Source organism: Drosophila persimilis, unplaced genomic scaffold (assembly GCF_003286085.1).
Source record: "Drosophila persimilis strain 14011-0111.01,24,50 unplaced genomic scaffold, DperRS2 tig00000977-arrow-arrow-pilon, whole genome shotgun sequence".
NCBI lineage: Eukaryota > Metazoa > Arthropoda > Insecta > Diptera > Drosophilidae > Drosophila > Drosophila persimilis.
The window spans coordinates 390,355-411,154 of NW_020825387.1; the positions used below are offsets into that span (position 1 = coordinate 390,355).

General features: G+C 46.5%; 1 protein-coding gene across 3 annotated transcripts; it reads left to right on the forward strand.

The window, feature by feature from the left end:
* The first annotated feature begins 7,618 nt into the window (after positions 1–7,618).
* Positions 7,619–19,296, forward strand: LOC6601003 (glutamate synthase [NADH], amyloplastic). 3 transcript variants are annotated; one of them, XM_026993917.1, is made up of 15 exons: positions 7,629–8,059; positions 8,143–8,270; positions 10,799–11,885; positions 12,194–12,196; positions 12,898–13,064; positions 13,163–14,326; positions 14,386–14,516; positions 14,582–14,940; positions 14,998–15,143; positions 15,956–16,065; positions 16,142–16,275; positions 16,334–16,665; positions 16,736–18,226; positions 18,292–18,950; positions 19,015–19,296. In XM_026993917.1, the coding sequence occupies exons 1-15, from the start codon at positions 7,736–7,738 to the stop codon at positions 19,146–19,148; spliced, it is 6,369 nt and encodes a 2,122-aa protein (XP_026849718.1). In that variant the 5' UTR covers positions 7,629–7,735; the 3' UTR covers positions 19,149–19,296. The 3 variants fall into 3 exon arrangements, with proteins under 3 accessions (XP_026849719.1, XP_026849718.1, XP_002026158.2); XM_002026122.2 differs by lacking the exon at positions 12,194–12,196; XM_026993918.1 differs by lacking the exons at positions 12,194–12,196; positions 15,956–16,065; positions 16,142–16,275; ... (2 more) ...; positions 18,292–18,950; positions 19,015–19,296 and having other exon boundaries at positions 7,619–8,059; positions 14,998–15,147.
* Positions 19,297–20,800: the final 1,504 nt, after the last annotated feature.

Here is a 20,800-nt window from a genome sequence, read left to right on the forward strand (position 1 = left end):
TCCGCGAAAAACTGCCCACCACCTCCCCCCATTCGAAAGCACGGCCTTGCCGCCCCAACGTATGCCTCACAAATGTATCCAAAATCTCACATAGTTCGGGTCCTTTGAAGTGAACGGAGCGAAAAAATAAATCAAATCCAGTCGAAGTTGAAGTTGAAGTGCTAAAAGCAAAAATCTAAAATTTCCAAACTTTTTTGTTGCGTGAAAAAGCACAAAGTTCTGATACCAGTGTAGTGTTGAAGGAGAAAAAATTAAAAACAGTTTTATCTGCAGTTAAAAGTAAATGAGAAAAGAGTTTTGTGTCTAATCTTTTTCGTGGCCGCGCTGTTGCAGAAAAAGAGTAATTTTTAACTAATTCACTCACACACACGCACACAGTAATATAATTGGGGAAGTGGAAAAACGCAATACGGAAAGAGAGATAAGCGTAGGAGTTGCTCTGCAAAAATCAATAAATTTTACATACCTATAGACTCACACACACACACACGCAGTCATACTCCTCGGCACGTATACTCAAAAGCTGGAGCGCGGGAAGAAGAAGAAGCACAAGCACAAGAGCAGGAAGAAGTAGAAAAGCATGCTTACTCTCGCAAACAAGAACAATATATCTAAACAACAGTGGAGTGCACAAAATTAGAAACGCTTCATGGCGGTGCTTACAAGTTATGATACTTGATTGATTGATTAGGTTAACTTTATTGATTGGAAATCAATTTTAAATTTATGGTGCTTCCATTCACAAATTGAAATCAGACTGCACTTATTCGAATGGCCGGCACTGTGGCTTTCTTCGCCGCCTGCCGCAAACTTCTCGCTCTTGTCGTTCTCGAAGTTCTACTGTGTATGTGAATGTGTATGTTTGCCGACACACACAAAGCTCTCCTACCCCTACCCCCGTCGCCTGGTTTGTCGATGACTATTTTATGGCCTGTGCTTCAGTCGGAATCTCGTTTCGCTATTTCCACTCCTCCTCCGCCCCTCTCCCAGCGCGCCCTCTATCTGGTGCTCCACTGCAGACCACAGCAGCTGCTTCTCTTGCTCCGCTTCAAGGTCAGTGTAAGGTTAGGGCTCTGCTCTTCCTGCTCTCGTCAGAGCGAGATATTCGGTGATGAAGGAGATGAAGATGAAGGAAGGGACCATGGCAGTGATTTCTGTACAGTGGGCTCCATCTTCATGGGAAAAAAGTTGGCTGCAAAAGGGAATGCTACAATAAGTGAACCAACAAAGTGCCACAAATTGCTTCCTTAATGGAGGTGGTATCAAATTTAATGACTGCCTCTATGTTTGCATTTCCTTTGCTCGGGATTTTAGTTCTAGCCAAGGTATATTCAATTGAAGGTCGGGCAGTCGGAGAAAGTGCTCTAGAGTGAAAGCGAGCCTGCCTTACCTTCACGTTAATATCCCTTTCGGTTTTGGCCGTCTACGTCACTGCCCTTTGACATTTACACATTGCTGCTCTCTGCGTCAGCTTCCGAGTGTGAGAGTGCTCTCTCCCACCCTCTTACATAACAGTTATGTAATCAGCAGCTTCCACACTTTTGCCACTCTGTGAGGGCCTTTTCTCTCGTCGATTGCCCTTCAATTTAAAGGATAACATGCTGTGCTTTGTCTTATTGTCCTTTTCTGTTATCCCAAGAGCTGGGCAAGCACCTCCGAAGGATTCTAGAAGGCTTAGCAGCAGACAATAGAGACGCGGGAGACTCAGGAGACTGACACTCGAAACGAGATGGCGGAAGATAGAGCTGGCAAAGAAAGTGTGAGCCTAAGCCTAAGCCCTCTCTTGCAGTTAAGTAAGAGCAAAGCTCTCCGTAAGCTTATCCGTCAGCGGAGCGAATGCACAACATTCTCCTTTCGTCGCATTCTTGGCACATTTTTCATGCCATTACATTCCTAATTGAAATCTGATACGAATTGTCGTGTGGTTCTCGGTGGCGCCGCAGGTTGTTGCGGTTTACCGGTTCAGTGATTTTCCAATTGCGTCGCAGTCTCAAAGACAATGGGCGAGTGGGTGGGACAGTAGGGCGGGTCGATCGTGGCAGCAATTACGATAACGAGCCCAGACTTTGCTGATCAATTCCAGAATTGAAGTTACATTTTGATTGATTCTCTATCGCTAGGATTACCCATCGTTTGCCTGATAAGCCCCGATAGAGAGTCGAGTCCCGAGGTCTCTCCTACAAACAGGTAGCACTCAGACCTCGAGACCAGGTACCTGACTCAGACAGGCAGAAGGGGCTCCCCACAACCACTCCCCTTTCTAATTTACTTTGGATTGTTATTGCTATTGTTGCCCCGCGCACACACAACTGTATTTACATAAGGGAAGGTAGGGGCTATCCGAGGGTAGGGGCGGGGCATTCGCAATCTACCCCAAAAGTGCAACGCCAACGCGTTGTCTGTCTCCCTCTTGCACTCCGCCTCCCATCTGGAGGCAGCTTTCATTGGGAACTAATGCAAATTGCGACGTTGCTTGTTTATGGGCTGGCAACTGTACCTCGGCTCTTAATTGGCGGGGCGGGGGGGGAGCATGGCGCACCTTCTGCCGTAAATAGCAAACAGCTGCGATATCTAATATCGGAGCAAGGGTAGGGTATCATCAGGTATCATCATCACCATATGCCCTCCCCCATCCGTTTGTTTGGGTGGATGCATGAACCATGCATAAACCAGAAAAACAATGTTCCTCAAGTTTCTAAGTTTCAGTCTATCGTTAAGCAAACAGATCAATGAAAGATATAAACAAGCTATTTTATTTCATCACTGGAATGTGTGGATCTTGTATTTATCATCACTGAAACTCTAAGACTGTGAAACATAAGAGGTTAATGCTAATTGTTGGATTATTAGCACTTTTGTAGAAACATATAGAACTTTGGACCGAGCTTCAACCTTAATTAGCCAACAAACGTTTTCTCTACAGTGCGTTTCGGGATGCTAAGGCAACAAAAATGATTAAATTTCTATGATCTTTGAATACACTCCAGTATTAATTTCAAGATGCCTTTTAACATTCATCCCATCGCTGTGTGGGCCCACTGTGCGAGTAGTTCTAGATAAAAAAAATAAATTAAAAAATAGTTCAACGTGTAATTCCAAAGCGCAATAAAAAGCAAACCACAACGAGACCACAAGGCGATGAAGGGGGTACAGATTCCACAATTAAACAAACAACAAAAAATAGCCAACCCAATGGCGATAATGAACACAAATTGTTACTATTTTTAAACAACCTTTTTCCCTGGCTAATTGAGGCGGATTCCCTTGCGGATTTCCCCTCCCCCCTAGAGAGCTCTCGGTTGGCCATAAAAAACAAAGTGATATGGGGACCCATAAAATAGGTCTCTCTCGGCCACTTGAAGCACCCCGAGTCTCGAGTCCGGTCCCCGATAAGCAGGAGAAGTAGAAGTCGGGTCAGATAGTGGCATTTCCCGGACGATAGCCGGCCCTAAATTTGATCATAAATCGCTGAAATACAACCTTTTAACAGCGGAAGGAGCTACTGGTTCTATTTATATGGGGCAGGGATTTACATTCAGGGTCTAATGCTAATGGCTTTTATATTGGTTAGAGGCTGACACCCATTAGGACCGTTGATGATTATCCTTGAATAATTGCCCTTTGACATGCCCCAAACATTAACCTACCGCACGCAATGTTTCTCTTTATTTACCTATTTCGGGGTTATTGAAACTTGTTGCCATTCTTGTTTACATTAATAATTTATATTATACGCATATCTCTGCATACAGATATCTATTCCATCCCCCGATGTAGAGATGTAGATGTGGGCCACACGCGGCTGCCGCGTTTTCGGACTTTGCACCAAACGCCATGGAACTGGTGGCCTCTTCCTCTCTCTCTATATACCTATACATATATATGTATATTCCCCTCTATCTGTGTGTATCTCTCTCTGTTCTCCGATATATGTACATATTCTCAGGTTGAAAGTCTGCAGACTTGTTTGCCATATGTACAATATTGGATTTCTTTGCTTTATTTTCTCGCCGCTTCAGTGGAAGTCCAAATATTTATTTTGACTCTCGAGCTGAGTCTAGATTCTACAAATTCTGGATTTCTGAAAAACAGGGTGTCCGATGTCTTCTCTCTGAGAAGACTGCATTAAATAAACAAACTAAAATTCCTATGGGAATATATGCTCTTAACGTCATCTATAGATAAAGTGAAATATGTACATATAATATTCCGGTATGAAAATAGAACGGTTTTTGTGACGCACTTGGTAGAGTTATGCAAGGAGAACCGAACTGAGGCTGAATGAAAGAAAATATCAGTCCAAGTGATTGATAGAGGATTATACGAGTTGCCATATGATGTGAAAAGATACTTTTGGGGGTTTCTGTAAAAGTTTATCCATCAAAAGATTCCGCTATGATCTTTCAGATTTATCTACTGTTTTTGGCTACTTTTCGCTACCCTTTACTAGCCCCTAAAAATCCACAAAGATATCTGGTTTTGTTCAAGTCACGATTATGATGCTATAAAGCTAACAAAAGTTGGTCTATTTTTTGGGAGGCATTGGTTATCTTTTCATAAATCTTGCTGCCAGGTTCCAGACACTTGAATTTTGGTCAAAACTTTCCACTGTGCCTGGGATTCGCGATCTCAATCTTTCGGCTACGTCACGTTCCATGTTTCCCATAGGAGAGTTCTTATCGGTGTTTCAGGAGGGAGGGCATCATTACGCATTCACCCAGAAATCGATGCGTATTTATAGCACTTTCCTCTCCCAATCACGCATGCAAATCGTGAATAATGCTCCCCCCAATGGAACACCGATAATCACTACGAATAAACCCCCACCCCACCCCCCTGGTATGGGATTGCATGAAAGTTCAGTGTGCCATTAGATTCTTGGCTGTGCCGCTCGTGTCGTGAATGAATCTTATCTAAGGTCTGGGTGAGTCGGTGCGGGGGGGCGCCAGCGGTGAGACGCCAAAGATTATTAACAAATAGAGAACACACAATAATGAAAGAGAATTTCGGCCTGCCCCTTGCCGCTGCCTCAGTTGCAAACACTCGTTCGGCACATGTTAAACGCCTGATACCGAAAGCGCTACCAAAAACAAGAAAAGAGTCTAACAAAAAGTCAAGAAACCGATTTAGAGAGAGAGAGATTGATCGACACTGGCGATATCTCTTATTTTTATTGATAAGTATCGATTTACGGTAACTGAGTGATCGATAAGAATCGATTATGAAATTGAAAACGAAGTAAACGGACACACCTGTTTGTGGATTCCATTTCTAAGATCAAATCAGAAACCACCTGCTTCAACTGATATTATTTGAGAAGTGGAGAATGTCAAAAGTTGAGATTCGTATTCGGCTTTTATCTGCTGAGTACAGCCCAACTCTATCCTCTACCCCGACCGATTCCAGAAAGAGAGAGACTACTGCCAGAGCAGGAATGTGTCACCGTCGAAGATCGAGATTGTGGCATGACGTCGCAGTCAACCGCCTGATAGATTCCATTCCCATCGCCTCTCCGCGCCGCTAGCGGGGACTTTGAACCAAACATATGTACATACAAATATAACTCGTAGTAGTAGCCGTCGTCGTTTGCCGTCTGCGGAGCACAATAGAAAGTCTTTGATAAGGAGAGGGGAAGTGATTTCCTATGAGCACGGCCTCGGTCCGGTCCCTCTGGTGGACCCCATGAACTTGGCCGCTTATCGCCGCGCACCTTTTGATTGATTAATTTATGTTCTCCAAATTAAAGCAATCGAACTATTAAATCGCCGGCCAGTGGTTCCTGGGAGAAAGATTGCAAGCAAAAATTTAATTATGCCACAGAAAAGAAAAAAAAGAAAGAAAGATCTGAAGAATTGATGGAAAATTTTTGGCAGAAATCTGGCACAAATGATTTTATCTTTTCTAATGGAGATTCTATTTTAAGAAGAGCTCGCAAGGAGAACGGAGAGCATCTATATTCCAAAAATATATACATATGCATACATCATTTCAAATGCATTTTTTTTCTGGTCAACAGTTGAAGGACCCCATAGAGAGATATGTAAAGGAAAAACATTCTTCCATGGGCGACGACAACGGGTGACAGTGAATTATTGAAAGCAGATCTTTGGTTTAACAAAAAAAAAAAAACACGAAATGCTGCACACAAAAAACAAGAATATCTAAAATTATAATCCTAAAACAAAGACGATTCTGGTGGCGATGCTGTGCTTCAGGGGTGTCGTTAAAATATTCTCGAAAAACAGAATTAATTTTGTTGTTCATTTCGAATATTTGAAATTGTTATTTCTCAATTGAATCTTGTTGTTGTTGTTGTTGTTGTTGTTGTTGTTGTTGTTGTTGTTGTACTCGTATGCATATTGTAAATCGCATTTTAAAGCATACGATCGAGGGAAGGGAATTTGTTTATAACGACGCGTCGTTCTGTGACGCCATTTGATATGTATTCCCTACAATAATATACAAATATGACAAATATTTCCACAACTGCAATTGAAATTTGATAACGTAGAACGTTCAGCGATTGCGGCAGTCAGTGGCTCCCTTCGTTCCTTGTTCGATAAAACCGCCATGTAAATATCGAACGATTTTTCTCATTACGTTGTCGAGAGCATTTGAAGGTCTCGCCCCTCTCCTCTGGAGGGGCAATCGATTGTTTAATCAATCTGTCAATCAATTGTAAAGACCGATCGTCGAACTGTCTATTTAGGAAGCAATTTAGCTAAGCCTTTCAGGTGGAGTGCCTCTTAGAGGGACAGAGACAGAGACAGAGAGAGAGAGAGAGAGAGAGAAAGAAAGGGTTCGAGTGGTAGATTGTGTTTTAGTGGAAAATAAATATTTTTGTGATAAGAATTGCATTACATGCAACCGATTGGAAATTAAATCATGCTTTGATTTCTTAGGCCAGCGTCAGAGGAAGAGGAACGAATACAGCAAGAGCTGGAACAAGCGTAGGAGAGAGCGATCAAGGTGTGTGTTGTTGCAGGGTGAGGTAATGCTGGCAAGGCGCTCTCTGCCACAAATGCACATACATTGGTATGTCTATTGGGAGAGCGCTGCCTGCAAGGACCACTCCCCCACTCTCTCTTCTGCCTTGCGCTCTCTTTGCGTAGCGGACTTGGCGGAGAGCAAGTACATCTGCACTGAATCAGAACTGTGCGTGAGAGTGGAGTCATCTCTCTCTCTCTCTTCATTTTGCACTCTTTCCTTGTCGCGCGTTCTTTAAATGGCCTCACCCCACAGCGCATGCACCTTGCACTGATCTGAGATGGGGGTTCGTTGGGGCGCTGCTGCTCGCTCCCCGTTTCATTCGCTTGTGAGCAGCCGTCAGTGTCGCGTGTGCCCCCCCAGAAAGCGTCTTGCGCGAAAAAGTCAAAAACTTACAAAACTTTGAGGCAAGAAAAAAAGACTACAACAGAACAAGAATCTCTGTGTTTGTGTGTGTGTGTGCGAAAATAGTGCAAAAGGGAGACGAGAACGCGCAAAAAGTGCAACACCAGCAGCGGCGGCGGCGGCGGCAAAAAAAAAAAAGAAAACATCATTAAACAACATTTTTTTCTCTTTTTTTTACAGCAAAAAAACAGAAATAACTGTTTGTTCTCTAACTGTGAAATAAACACGAAACTATCTTAAAACAAAACAATAAATAAAAATAATAATAATAATAGTAATAATTAAACGCCAAGCGACAAGCAAGAACAATTTTTAGCAAGTGCAAAGGGTATATAATCGTATAATGGCACCAATAACCACTGACAATTGCGAATTTGAATGTGAATCCTCTGTTGAAACATCCATCGATACCACCATCGAGAACTCTGTTGCCGCGTCCGCTGGTAGTGGCAGTGGCAGCAACACTCACGCGTCGCGCACCAACGAACAATCGAATGAAGTGTATTTGAGCGAAGGTCAGGAGCACGAGCAGGAGCAGGAGGATGTCCCGCTGGAGCAGATGCCATGGGAGGCACCTGGCAAACAGGGACTCTACGATCCCCAGAACGAGCACGAGGCCTGCGGCGTTGGCTTCATTGTGGCCATCGATGGCAAACGCTCTCACAAGGTTGGCAGCAGTCGACAGACCCCCCCCCCGGACAAGGACCATCCACCATCTCTAATTGTTCTCCGATTTTGTACGATCCTCAGATTCTACGTGATGCCCAGACCCTCTCAGAACGGATGAATCATCGTGGGGCCTGCGCCTGCGACAATGACACTGGCGACGGTGCTGGCGTCTTGGCCTCCATTCCCCATGGACTCTATGCCAAGGCTTTGTAAGTTCCATATAGCACCTACCATTTATACAGTATGCATGCAGTATTTAGTATAGAATACATATACATACATACATATATGCCGGTTTGTTCATCTATGGCGCCGCCTGATTGCCATTGATGAATGGCTTACACGATATCGCTGCGATCTCGTGCGCGAAATACGAAAATAGCTCAAAGCTGTCTCTCTCTCCCCCTCCCTCTCTCTCACTCTCTCTCTCTCTCTCATGTCATTTGCCGCCGTCTGTCACAGGTAATACTCTTCATAGAGAAGGGTATATCAGTGATTTTTGGGGTTCGGATAGAACTGACCTACAAAATAGGAAGAAAAGTATTCATTTGCTTTGGGCTAGCGCCCTCTAGTGCCACAGATTTAAAAAGTATTACCTGGTATCTTGGGGTCGAGTGACGTGTGCGCAATGGAAAGGGCATTTTAGGTAGGTCTTATCGTAGGGTTACATTTTTCCATTGTTGAGACTTAATCTTGGGTTAATCTTATCTTTATGCCGCATTTATTGCTCTCTATTCTATCTTTTATTACCTCTAATGCAGGGTTATGGCTAGAAATAGTATGGAATTCTACCGACAGAATGCAACCATTTATTGGAGGCTTATGATAGAGTCCACACATGACAGTATTATGTGACTTATGACTGCCTTCAGCTACTGAATTTATAGAACTCCCGGATTCCCAAGAATTACACTCAATGAAGGGCATACAAGGTTCCCCTTTATCTTTCCTTTGAATATTTCCATTTCTTTACGGGTACATTGGCTTTCGATAGTACTGTAACGGACAGACAGACAGCATCAGTCGACAGTCAGCAGTCGGCAGTCGAGCACGTCAAAAATAGTTTGCCGAAACGATGTGGTTCCCCCCCAATGGACCCACAGAAAACAGAGACCGAGACCCAACCATGGTCATGTATGAGATATACATATGTACATATATACAGCAGTCCAACATCTGCTCTCTGCTCCCTCTCTCATCCGATGTACATTCTGTTTTCTGATTTCTGTTTATTTTGTCAGCATTTTTGGCACGGTTTGTGTTTTCGTCACGCATTGCCCAGAATCCGGCATCTACATATACATATGTCGGTATATAACCCTACTATATATGTATGTAGATATGTGTGTACATTGATGTGTCCGCAATATTTTGGATATAATGTTTTCTAGGCAATACAACAGTTGTGGGTGTGTGAGGGGAGGGGAGAGTCTAGAGGCCATTACTTGGGTCAAATTATTCCATTAAACTATTATATTTTATTATATTTGGAGGCAAACAATGGAAAAGTACAACATGGTCCCCGAACCACTTATACGAGTGGAGGAGATGTTGTGCATAGTAATGAGAGAGAGAGAGTGAGAGGGGACGGGGGGTTCTATAAGCAACTTGTGAATTTCAGCAGATCATTATACGGGTAATTTGCATAGAGGTTAATCTAATTGAAGGTACATACATACAAAATATGTACACATTTAGGAAGGTAATTTAAATTGGTCATTATTCATTCATAAAATTAGATATCGAACCTGTTTTTAACTTCTTAACCATCCTAAGTACAGCAAACACCTTTCGCAAAAAACTATATCCAAGCTGGATTGAATTGAGTCGCGTCGCGTCGCTCCATAACCCCTCCTAATAAATATGACACTGTCCGAATGATTTACAAATGTGCTAATCTATTGAACAAATTCGCAACTATTTGCCATTAAATTAGTGATACAGCTGTCAGAACATACATATGTACATACATATATATAGATTATTATGAGTCCAGTCGATTAAATCGCGTAATGTCGCACGACAGGCCATAAATCTAGTTTAATTAGCGATCATTCTAGGGTATTCGGAGACTCTGAGAGGGGTTTTCGGGGCACGCAATTCCCTACAGGCGGGCACGTGTTAAGTGATATGAGATTTGGTTTGAATTTCAAGTTCAAGGAACGCAGGCAGACTAATTGTGAAATTGTGAAATTATAAGCGGCATGTTCTCCCCTCCACCCCATCCGCTGGAAGAGTTGCTGCGTCTAAATGTTCTCCTATCTCGCTCCCCCCCCAAGAGAGAGGAGCTCCGGATGATTCTGAATGCTGCGACGTAATAAGAACGAGATCGAATCGAAGCCCCGTCTGTCTATCGGGGTGTACATATGTATACGTAAACGCGATCTTTAAGTCTATAGAATGCATGTCTCTGAATGACAAACAGGTGGTGGGCAGGGGACTGACAGACGGACGGGCTGACTGACTGACTGACTGACAGCTAATGATGCTGAGATGATCGTCACTTGAAACTCAATGGATTGCATCGGGTATTGGTGGCATATGGCGCGATGAATGGAACGACGAACGACGACCGAACGACTGAACGAGTGAACGAAAGCGCCTCAGATTCAATTACACGAATGGAAAATGGAAATCTGACTCTGGGGTGCACTTTTATGGCGCATGAAGCGACACTACAATCAAAATCATTTCTTCCCCTTAATTGCGAACACATTTTCCTCTGGCACATTTTCAGGTCCAAGGAGGGCATAACACTGCCCGATCTTGGGGACTATGCCACGGGTATTTTCTACTTGGACGAGGCCCAGCATTCGGCTGCCGAAAAGGAGTTCAATGACTTGGCCCAGAGCCTGGGTCTGGAGGTGATTGCCTGGCGCACGGTGCCGGCCAGTCAGCAGGCCATTGGCGTGGTGGCACGCAAATCGGAGCCACTGTCGCGGCAGGTTTTCGTCCGTCGTCCCGAGGGCAGTGATGAGAAGGACTTCCAGCGCAAGGTGTTTGTCCTGAGGAAGCGGGCCAGTCATGAGCTGGCCAAGCAGGGCAGACGCTTCTACATTTGTTCGCTGTCGGATCGCACGGTGGTCTACAAGGGTCTGTTCACCTCGGATCAGCTGTGGGACTACTACACGGACCTCAAGAATCCCGAGTTCGAGACCTATCTGGCGCTGGTGCACACGCGCTTCTCCACCAACACTTTTCCCAGCTGGGAGCGTGCCCATCCGCTGAGGGTGCTGGCCCACAACGGGGAGATCAACACGCTGCGCGGCAACGTGAATCTGATGAAGGCCCGCGAGGGTGTGATGGAGTCGGAGGCGTTCGGGGAACAGCTGAAGAAACTCTATCCGGTGGTGGAGCCCAATCTCTCGGACTCGGGCTCCTTTGACTGTGTCCTGGAGTTCATTACGATGGCCAGCGATAGATCGCTGCCAGAGTCCGTGATGACCATGGTCCCAGAGGCGTGGCAGAACGATAAGACGATGCCGCAGGAGAAGCGTGACTTTTACCAGTGGGCCGCCTGTGTGATGGAGCCCTGGGATGGACCCGCTCTCATCAGCTTCACCGATGGCCGCTACATTGGCGCCGTGCTGGACAGGAACGGGCTGCGTCCGTCGCGCTTCTATGTGACCAAAGAGAACGTCCTCGTGATGGCCTCTGAGGTGGGCGTCTACGATGTGGATCCCTCGCAGGTGACGCTGAAGAGCCGACTCAAGCCCGGCCGCATGCTGCTGGTGGACACCAAGGAGAAGAAGCTCATCCAGGACATTGAACTGAAGCAGCACATCTCCAAGTCGCGTCCCCACTCCGAATGGCTGCAGCAGAAGGTGAGTGAGGGCCACACGGCCACACACACACGCAAACAGGGTAGACTATCCAATCCACCTCTCCTCCCACGCACTCCTCCTCCCACTAATCATCTCCAGACGACACAAACATCGCCCAGACACGACACACGAAACTTTCGGCTCATCTAAAATTGTATTTTGTCTAAATTTGTCCTCATTTCTCTCTCACGCTTTCAATGTGAATATGAAATATCAATGAATGAATATCAACGAATATTCAATCCTCCCCCAAAATCTACTTACAAATGTTAAATGTATTTGTGTGGTGGGGACTAATACTAACGCAGATGGTGAGTCCACAAATGGTGTTTGCCCCTTGGTCCTAGTGCCCGTAGTTGTTGTCCTTAGGACTTTTCGTTGATTTTGTTGCTCTGTTGCTTTCTCGTTGTTTGAGTTTTCGATCACAGGACTATAAAATATACCAAGAACAAATAATGAATACCAAATAATGGAAAATGGATAAAACGCTTGCAGAACTCTGTTCTACTTATGATTTACATATGATACATTCAGGGTATTTCACACGCTACATGCAGAAGATTTCATCGTTTCTTTCTGCATTGCGAAGAAACGAAGGTAAAAACGATCAAATCGAATGTAAATCCCGTGTAGAATAAATCAAACAAAGAGAAGGACATGGAATTTACACGCAATTCAACATCTCTTAAAAAAAAAAACGATGAAATCTATTGTATATTGCGTTTTATTGAACGTCTCGAATCGATAAAGTCTGCTGCACATTGCGTGGAAAAGACTTAAATTTTCATGAGCTTTATATGAATTGCCACATTTCGTATAAAAACCCGATGAAATCTGCTGCACATTGCGTGCGAAATACTTGAATACTTCATGGGTTTTGTACGCAATGCCTAAGATTCATTCTAGTTTTGTTTTCTTGGCAATTTTATAGTCGTTGATTTTCATTCCATGCATGCGCCTAAGAGGACTCCTAAAACCCAACTCTAATTCGATTTCCTTCCTTCGAAAATAGATCACTTTGGACGAGATACGCAATGCCAATATGTTGAATGCTCTTCCAGTGGAGGATCTCTCCTTGTTGCCTGCTTCCCAGCGTGGGATCTTCGATCCGCGGCTGTCGCTTTTCGGCTACACCACAGAGACGGTGAACATGCTACTGATTCCCATGTTTAAGAACAAGTATGTAAAGGATATAACCACTTTTTCCACATCTAAACCCTCTTTTTCTCTCTCTCTCTCTCTCTCTCTCTCTCTCTCTCTCTCTCTCTTGTATACAGAAAGGAGGCTCTTGGCTCTATGGGCAATGATTCCCCACTGGCCTGTCTCTCCAACTTCCAGCCCGTGGCCTATGAATACTTCAAGCAGTTGTTCGCCCAAGTGACCAATCCCCCGATCGATCCATTCCGCGAGAAGGTGGTCATGTCCATGCAGTGCCCCCTGGGGCCGGAGGCCAATCTCCTGCAGCCCTCCGCCCAGCAGGTGCATCGCATTTGGCTCACCAATCCCATACTGAGCATTCCAGACACCCAGCTCCTGAAGCGGAACACGCATCGCGGCTGGAAGACCAAGGTCCTGGACATTACATTCCAGTTCAGCGACGGCGTCCCGGGGTATCTCGAGTGCATCGAGCGCGTCTGTCGCGAGGGCTACAATGCCGCCCAAGCGGGCTACCAATTGATCGTGATCTCCGATCGGAATGCCGGCTCCAACGGCATGACTGCCGTCTCGGCTCTGCTCGCTCTGGGGGCACTGCACCATCATCTGATTGAGACGCTGCAGCGCATGAAGGTCGGCATTATTGTGGAGACAGCGGAGGCCCGTGAGGTGCATCACATTTGCGTGCTCCTCGGCTACGGCGCCGATGCCATTTGCCCCTATTTGGCCTTTGAGCTGGCGCAGGCTCTGCGCGATGATGGAGTCATCGGGCACGAGGTCACGGACAAACAGATCTACGCGGCCTATGCCCAGGCCATCGACACGGGCATCGCCAAGGTCATGGCCAAAATGGGCATCAGCACACTGCAATCGTACAAGAGCGCCCAGATCTTTGAGGCCGTGGGCTTGGGCATCGATCTGGTGGCCAAATGCTTCCGCGGCACTCAGTCCCGCATCGGTGGCGTCACCCTTGAGATCCTCGCCAAGGAGGGACTCGAACGCTATCAGCTGACGTACTGCAAGATCTCGCCGGACACACGGATCCTGCGTAATCCCGGACACTACCACTGGCGCCATGGCGGCGAGGCGCACATCAATGAGCCTTCGTCCATCGGAAGCCTCCAGGAGGCGGCTGTCAGCAAGAATCTGGATGCCTTTGAGGCCTTCAAGAAGACCACCCTGGACAGCGTGAAGAAGTGCGCCCTGCGCGGACAGCTTGAGTTCGTCAGCGATCGCCAGAAGATTGATTTGTCGGAAGTGGAGCCCGCCAGTGAGATTGTGAAGCGGTAAGCAGGGGATAGAGAATAACTCTTAGAGTAGAAATCAATGGTGTATTCCTTTTTAGCTTTGCCACTGGTGCCATGAGCTTTGGCAGCATCTCTCTGGAGGCCCATCAGACCCTGGCCGTCACCATGAATCGCATTGGTGGCAAGAGCAACACGGGCGAGGGCGGCGAAGACTCTGATCGTTATTTGAGTAAGTATTTTCGGGGTGTCATTGCCCTGAAGCAGAGCTAATCGTTCCCTCCGATTAACCTGCAGACCAGGATCCCAATCATAGCCGCCGTTCGGCCATCAAGCAGGTGGCATCGGGACGCTTTGGTGTGACCGCCTCGTATCTGGCAAATGCCGATGATCTGCAGATCAAAATGGCCCAAGGCGCCAAGCCCGGCGAGGGCGGAGAGCTGCCTGGCTATAAGGTGACCAAAGATATAGCCAAGACCCGTAAATCGGTGCCAGGAGTGGGCTTGATCTCTCCACCGCCCCACCACGACATCTATTCGATTGAGGATCTGGCCGAGTTGATCTACGATCTAAAGTGTTCCAATCCGAATGCCAGAATCAGCGTGAAGCTCGTATCGGAGGTGGGCGTGGGCGTGGTGGCGTCGGGAGTTGCCAAAGTGAGTTGTAGCACCACTGCTGGAAGAGATCTCTCCTATATCTTTCTTGTATTTTAGGGCAAAGCCGAACATATTGTAATCTCTGGCCACGATGGCGGCACTGGTGCCAGCTCCTGGACGGGCATCAAGAATGCAGGCATGCCCTGGGAACTGGGCATTGCAGAGACTCATCAAGTTCTGGTTTTGAATAATCTACGATCACGGTAAGTTATCGACCAGGAGAGCTGGCTACCGAGCAGATCTCTAGTGATCCCCTCCCGCCGCTCTCCCTCTGTTGCTATTCTACTAATCATGAAACAAAACCCATTACTGAAAGTGTGCCTGGTTTGGTGGTTATCCCCCCAGCGATGACAGCGTTGGAAACAGCGTAATCAGAATCAGAGCACATGCTCTTTACGAAGAGAAAGCAAGAAAGAGAGAGAGAGAGATATCCGATATGTACGAACGAGTATATCTGATCTAATGATCGATTGATTCCTCGTCAAATGTGGGCGATGAGGAGTACACGAATCATTGATAGAAAACAGAAACACTCCAGTAAACGGAAAAGATAGATTGAACTCTAAGCAAATCCAAAGAGAAATGGCAACCAAAAAAAGAGAAAAAGAAAACGCTGAGAGATGTATTTATGTTGATCTTTTGATTATTGAAATGGATATTGATCTGAAGAAGAAGCTCCTGGCGATAGATTGACGGAAAGCCTTTATTTTGATCCTCTTGAGTCTCTTTTGCTGTTTTTTCGCTGGAAATCGTTCGTAGAAAGAAATATACGATCCAATGCGTTCCAATTCACTCACTCACTCACTCACTCGTTCGCTCAATCGCTCACTTCGTGTCACGATCGTCGCTGTGTGCTCCATTCGTAATTTCTTCTCATTAAATTAAAACTTGCGCTGTTTTGTTTGCTAACATTGCGTTCCTTTTTATGTCGTGTCTTCCCTACTCTCAAACGGTCTGGTCTGGACTCCTTCCTGTGATCCTTCTGCTGTTGCTGCTGCTGCTGCTCCTTCTGCAGTGTGATTGTCCAAGCGGATGGACAGCTGCGCACAGGCTTTGATGTGGTCGTGGCCGCCCTTCTAGGTGCTGATGAATTCGGCTTCAGCACAGCGCCCTTGATTGTGATGGGTGAGTAGAACGGAAGGATCTAAATCCACCAATCCCCAACAAGAGACTAATCTATCGAATCTACATCTCCCTAAAGGTTGCACCATGATGCGTAAATGTCATTTGAATACCTGCCCCGTGGGCATTGCCACACAAGATCCAGAGCTGCGCAAGAAATTCACTGGCAAACCCGAACATGTCATCAACTTTTTCTTTATGCTGGCAGAAGATGTAAGCTCACGGATTGCGGAATCCCCTCCCATAGAAGGCTAATCTCTCTCTTTCGTAGATTCGCAAAATCATGGCCAATTTGGGCATAAGCAAGTTCCAAGATCTAATTGGACGCACAGATCTGTTGCGTGTGGCCAGTCAGCGGGATGCCAAGGCCAGTAATTTGGATCTAAAGCTGCTCTTGCAGCCTGCGCTGCAGCTCCGGCCAGGCACCAACATTGTGGGTGGCTCTGTGAAGCAGGATTTCCAGCTGGAGAAGCGCATGGACAACGAACTGATTGCCAAGGCGCAGCAGATCTTCAATGGATCCGATGACAACGTCACCGTCAAGATGCGCATCCACAACGAAGCTCGCGCATTTGGCTCCACTCTCAGCTATCATATTGCTTGGTGGGTACATCTTAGATCCCTTGACTAGAACTTGGATAATCCTAACACTTGTTTTTCCCTTCATTTTTAGCAAATATGGCGAAGCTGGCTTGCCAGCTGGCAAGACCATTGACATCTTCCTCGAGGGCTCCGCTGGCCAGAGCTTCTGCGCCTTCCTCGCTCGCGGCGTGAATGTGACCCTGAAGGGCGATGCCAACGATTATGTGGGCAAGGGGCTGTGCGGTGGCAATGTGGTCATCTCCCCCCAGGACACGGCCACCTTTGAGTCCCACTTGAATGTGATTGTGGGCAATGTATGCCTCTATGGCGCCACCGAGGGCACAGCCTTCTTCCGTGGCATTGCCGCCGAGCGTTTCTGTGTACGAAATTCGGGCGTCACCGCCGTCGTCGAGGGTGTGGGCGACCATGGATGCGAGTACATGACTGGTGGACTCGTGGTGATCCTGGGCCTCACCGGACGCAACTTTGCGGCTGGCATGTCGGGTGGCATTGCCTATGTCTATGATATTGATGGCTCCTTCAAGCCCAAGGTGAATCCGGAGAGTGTGGAGCTGCTGCCGCTGGAGATTGCAGAGGACGTGCAGATTGTGAAGAAACTGCTGGGGGATTTCATTGAGAAAACAGGATCCAAGGTGGCCAAGGAGTTGCTGGACAACTGGGCCGCATCGCAGGCAAAGTTCGTGAAGGTTTTCCCGTACGAATACCAGAAGGCTCTGCAGGACATGGCCGAGCAACTGGCGGTGGAGCAGCCCCTGAAGGCAGCGGTGGCCATCGAGAATGGCAATGGCAAGCACGAGCCGCACATCAAGGACATCGAGGAGGCCATCCAGGATGTGGCGCTGGAGCAGAAGCGTGCCGATCGTGTCCTGGACAAGACGCGCGGCTTTGTCAAGTACAAGCGGGAGACGGCACCGTATCGGGATGCCGCCGATCGACAGAAGGACTGGAACGAGGTCTATAACTTTCCGCATGTCCGCAAGAACCTCAAAGTGCAGGCCGCTCGCTGCATGGAGTGCGGCGTCCCCTTCTGTCAGTCCAACTCCACAGGCTGTCCCCTGGGCAACATCATACCCAAGTGGAACGACCTGATCTTCCATGGCGAGTGGCAGGAGGCACTGCGCCAGCTGCTGCAGACGAACAACTTCCCCGAATTTACGGGACGCGTCTGCCCGGCTCCCTGCGAGGGCTCCTGTGTCCTCGGAATCTCGGAGCCGGCGGTGACGATCAAGAACATCGAATGCGCCATCATCGATCATGCCTTCGAGCAGGGCTGGATCAAGGCGGAGATCCCAGAAGTGCGCACCGGCAAGCGAGTGGCCATCGTGGGCTCCGGTCCCTCGGGACTGGCGGCCTCTCAGCAGCTGAATCGGGCGGGACACTTTGTGACCGTCTTCGAGCGCAACGATCGTGTGGGCGGCCTGCTCCAGTATGGCATTCCCACCATGAAGCTGTCCAAGGAGGTGGTGAAGCGTCGCGTGGACCTCATGGCCGACGAAGGCATCGAATTCCGCACAAATGTGCATGTGGGCAAGGACCTCAAGGCCGAGCAGCTGCTAAAGGAGTAAGTGATCCACCTGACAGCACATATAGGAATCCGCCTCTAATCTTTAATGGTTTCCTCTGTAGATACGATGCTGTCTTGTTAACCACTGGATCCACATGGCCCCGTGATCTGCCGCTGGCCAATCGTGACCTGAAGGGAATCCACTTTGCCATGGAGTTCCTCGAGGCGCAGCAGAAGAAACAGCTGGGCGGCAAGCAGGACATAATCTCTGCCGCCGGCAAGGATGTGATCATCATTGGCGGTGGCGATACTGGCTGCGATTGCATTGCCACATCGCTGCGGCAAGGCGCCAAGAGCATCACCAGCTTTGAGATTCTCCCAGAGCCGCCACTGAAGCGGGCCGAGGACAATCCCTGGCCCCAGTGGCCCAAAGTATTCCGCGTCGACTACGGCCACGAGGAGGTGAAGCTCAAGTGGGGCAAGGATCCGCGTCAGTATTGCACCACCACCAAGGAGTTTATCGGTGAGAACGGGCACATCAAGGGCGTCAACACCGTCGAGGTCGAGTGGACCAAGACGGAGACGGGCCAGTGGCGCATGCAGGAGGTGGCCGGCTCTGAGAAGTACTTTGCGGCCGATCTAATACTCCTGGCCATGGGCTTCCTAGGACCCGAGAAGACAGTGTCCTCCGAGCTGGGCCTCGAGCTGGATCCGCGTGGCAACATCAAGGCCTCCAATGGACAGTATGGTACCTCCAATGCCAAGGTCTTTGCTGCGGGCGGTATGTTCTCTGGGACTCTCAATGAGGGATGTTCTTTGATTTTCTACCTTTTTTTGTTTTATAGACTGCCGGCGTGGACAGTCGCTGGTCGTCTGGGCCATCACCGAGGGTCGCCAAGCAGCTCGCCAAGTGGATTCCTATCTAACCGGTCGCATCAGCGGACTGCCAGGAGCCGGCGGCGTCATCAGGACCTCCTAAGAAGGAGCTCCAGCACCGGCAGTCAATATCAAGTTTTGTGTGCGTGCATCGTCCCTTAGCCTAGAGAGAAATTCTATACCGATTGCAATTTGTGATTTTTATTTTCGCGATTTTAGTTTAGTTAACACTAAAAACAACAACAAAAAGACTTGAGTTTTTTACACACCAAACCAAAAAACGAAAACGATCGCCGTTTCGATTTAGTTTTATTTTTTGTAATTTTCTGGCTGGGGAAAAGGTAGAGTTTTCTTTTCTTTTCTTTTCTTGTAATGAGAGAGAGAGAGAGAGAGAGATGTGCCCTCCATAGGACGATGATGCTAATGATGCGGCAGGAGTCAATTAAGCGTGCAAAACTATTGAAATGAAATTAGATTGAATGTCAATCGAAATCCAGAACCTATATCGAATATCCAACAAAAATATAAGGACAATAACTAGAAATTTACCGTTATCGTTATGAAAATGAGAAAAACTAAAAAAACAAAAATGTTAGAGAATGCATTATTTTTCAATGTTGTTTGAGTTATGTTGCCTGTTCGTAGAAATTGGTATGCTGATCTCCAACCTCCATCAATATAAAATATACAGACAGTCCGGACCGACAGAAAATTTCGATAAAAACAAGTGTATTAAGCCCGATATCGTGACGCATTTTTGTAGATGTTGTTTGTGCGTGTTTTGAACTACAACTACAACCCGAGACCCTTAAACGCAGAAGTACCTAAGTGGATCAAGTAAATGTTGAAAAGTGTCCTCTTTGGCAGTTATATGGAAATACCACTATTTATAAAAATATATACAAATATATATATATAACCCATCTTGTATACCCCCCATATATATACAGCTATATATGAATATATTTATGTGCAAGCATTTGAAGAAATAAATATTCAAACTATTGAAAGTATTCATTTTATTCATAAAAGTGATCAATTCAAACAATTACTACACGTTCAAAGTTTCAAATTCAACTGTTTTTATTGGCATTTGCTAACCATACAGTATAATGAAGGTATATTTACGGTATTTTGGTATATAATAAGGAAATACATATACATAAAGTTCGTTTTTATTACAGTATATTTTGAAAAATAGAAGGTATAATTCATCGATAGCAGCGACGAAAAACTGAGTCGTGATTTTTAATGGGCTACCCTAAAAAGGGTATGGACAAAAACAGCCAAGGTAACCTGAAAAGTTCGTACGAACCCCACCTCGCGTGTGAGGACGGTTAGATGACAACATACCTCGAAGACAAATTCGGCAAGGTATATTGAGCAAGTGGGGTGTGTTTTAGCTTGCATACGTTTTCTGGGCCGTGGTGCCTGTTGTCCACACCCTCTTTTTCCTTCAATTATGTAGCACATTTGTAGTAACTGTGTAGAGTGTTTATAAAAAAAACCAAAAAGATCAAGTATTTAAAATATGCCAGTTAAGTAGAAAATTGATTAATTAATCGAATAAAACTATGTGGGCAGGGCTGAAGGGCCTATCTAGCTAGTAATATTCGACGGAATATCAAAAACGAGGAATATTTATAATAGAACTGGAATTCGTCAGTATATTTAAGGTGTCTTTTGAAATGAGACGGTATATTTCTGAGGGTCGGACCGTATATTTCATCGATAAATCTACGGTCACACTGAGCA

Coding starts and splice junctions, on each gene's coding strand:
- LOC6601003 (XM_026993917.1), top strand. CDS start 7,736: ATGGCACCAATAACCACTGACAATTGCGAATTTGAATGTGAATCCTCT. Junction 8,060..8,142: donor ATGGCAAACGCTCTCACAAG/GTTGGCAGCAGT, acceptor TACGATCCTCAG/ATTCTACGTGATGCCCAGAC. Junction 16,666..16,735: donor CTCAGCTATCATATTGCTTG/GTGGGTACATCT, acceptor CTTCATTTTTAG/CAAATATGGCGAAGCTGGCT.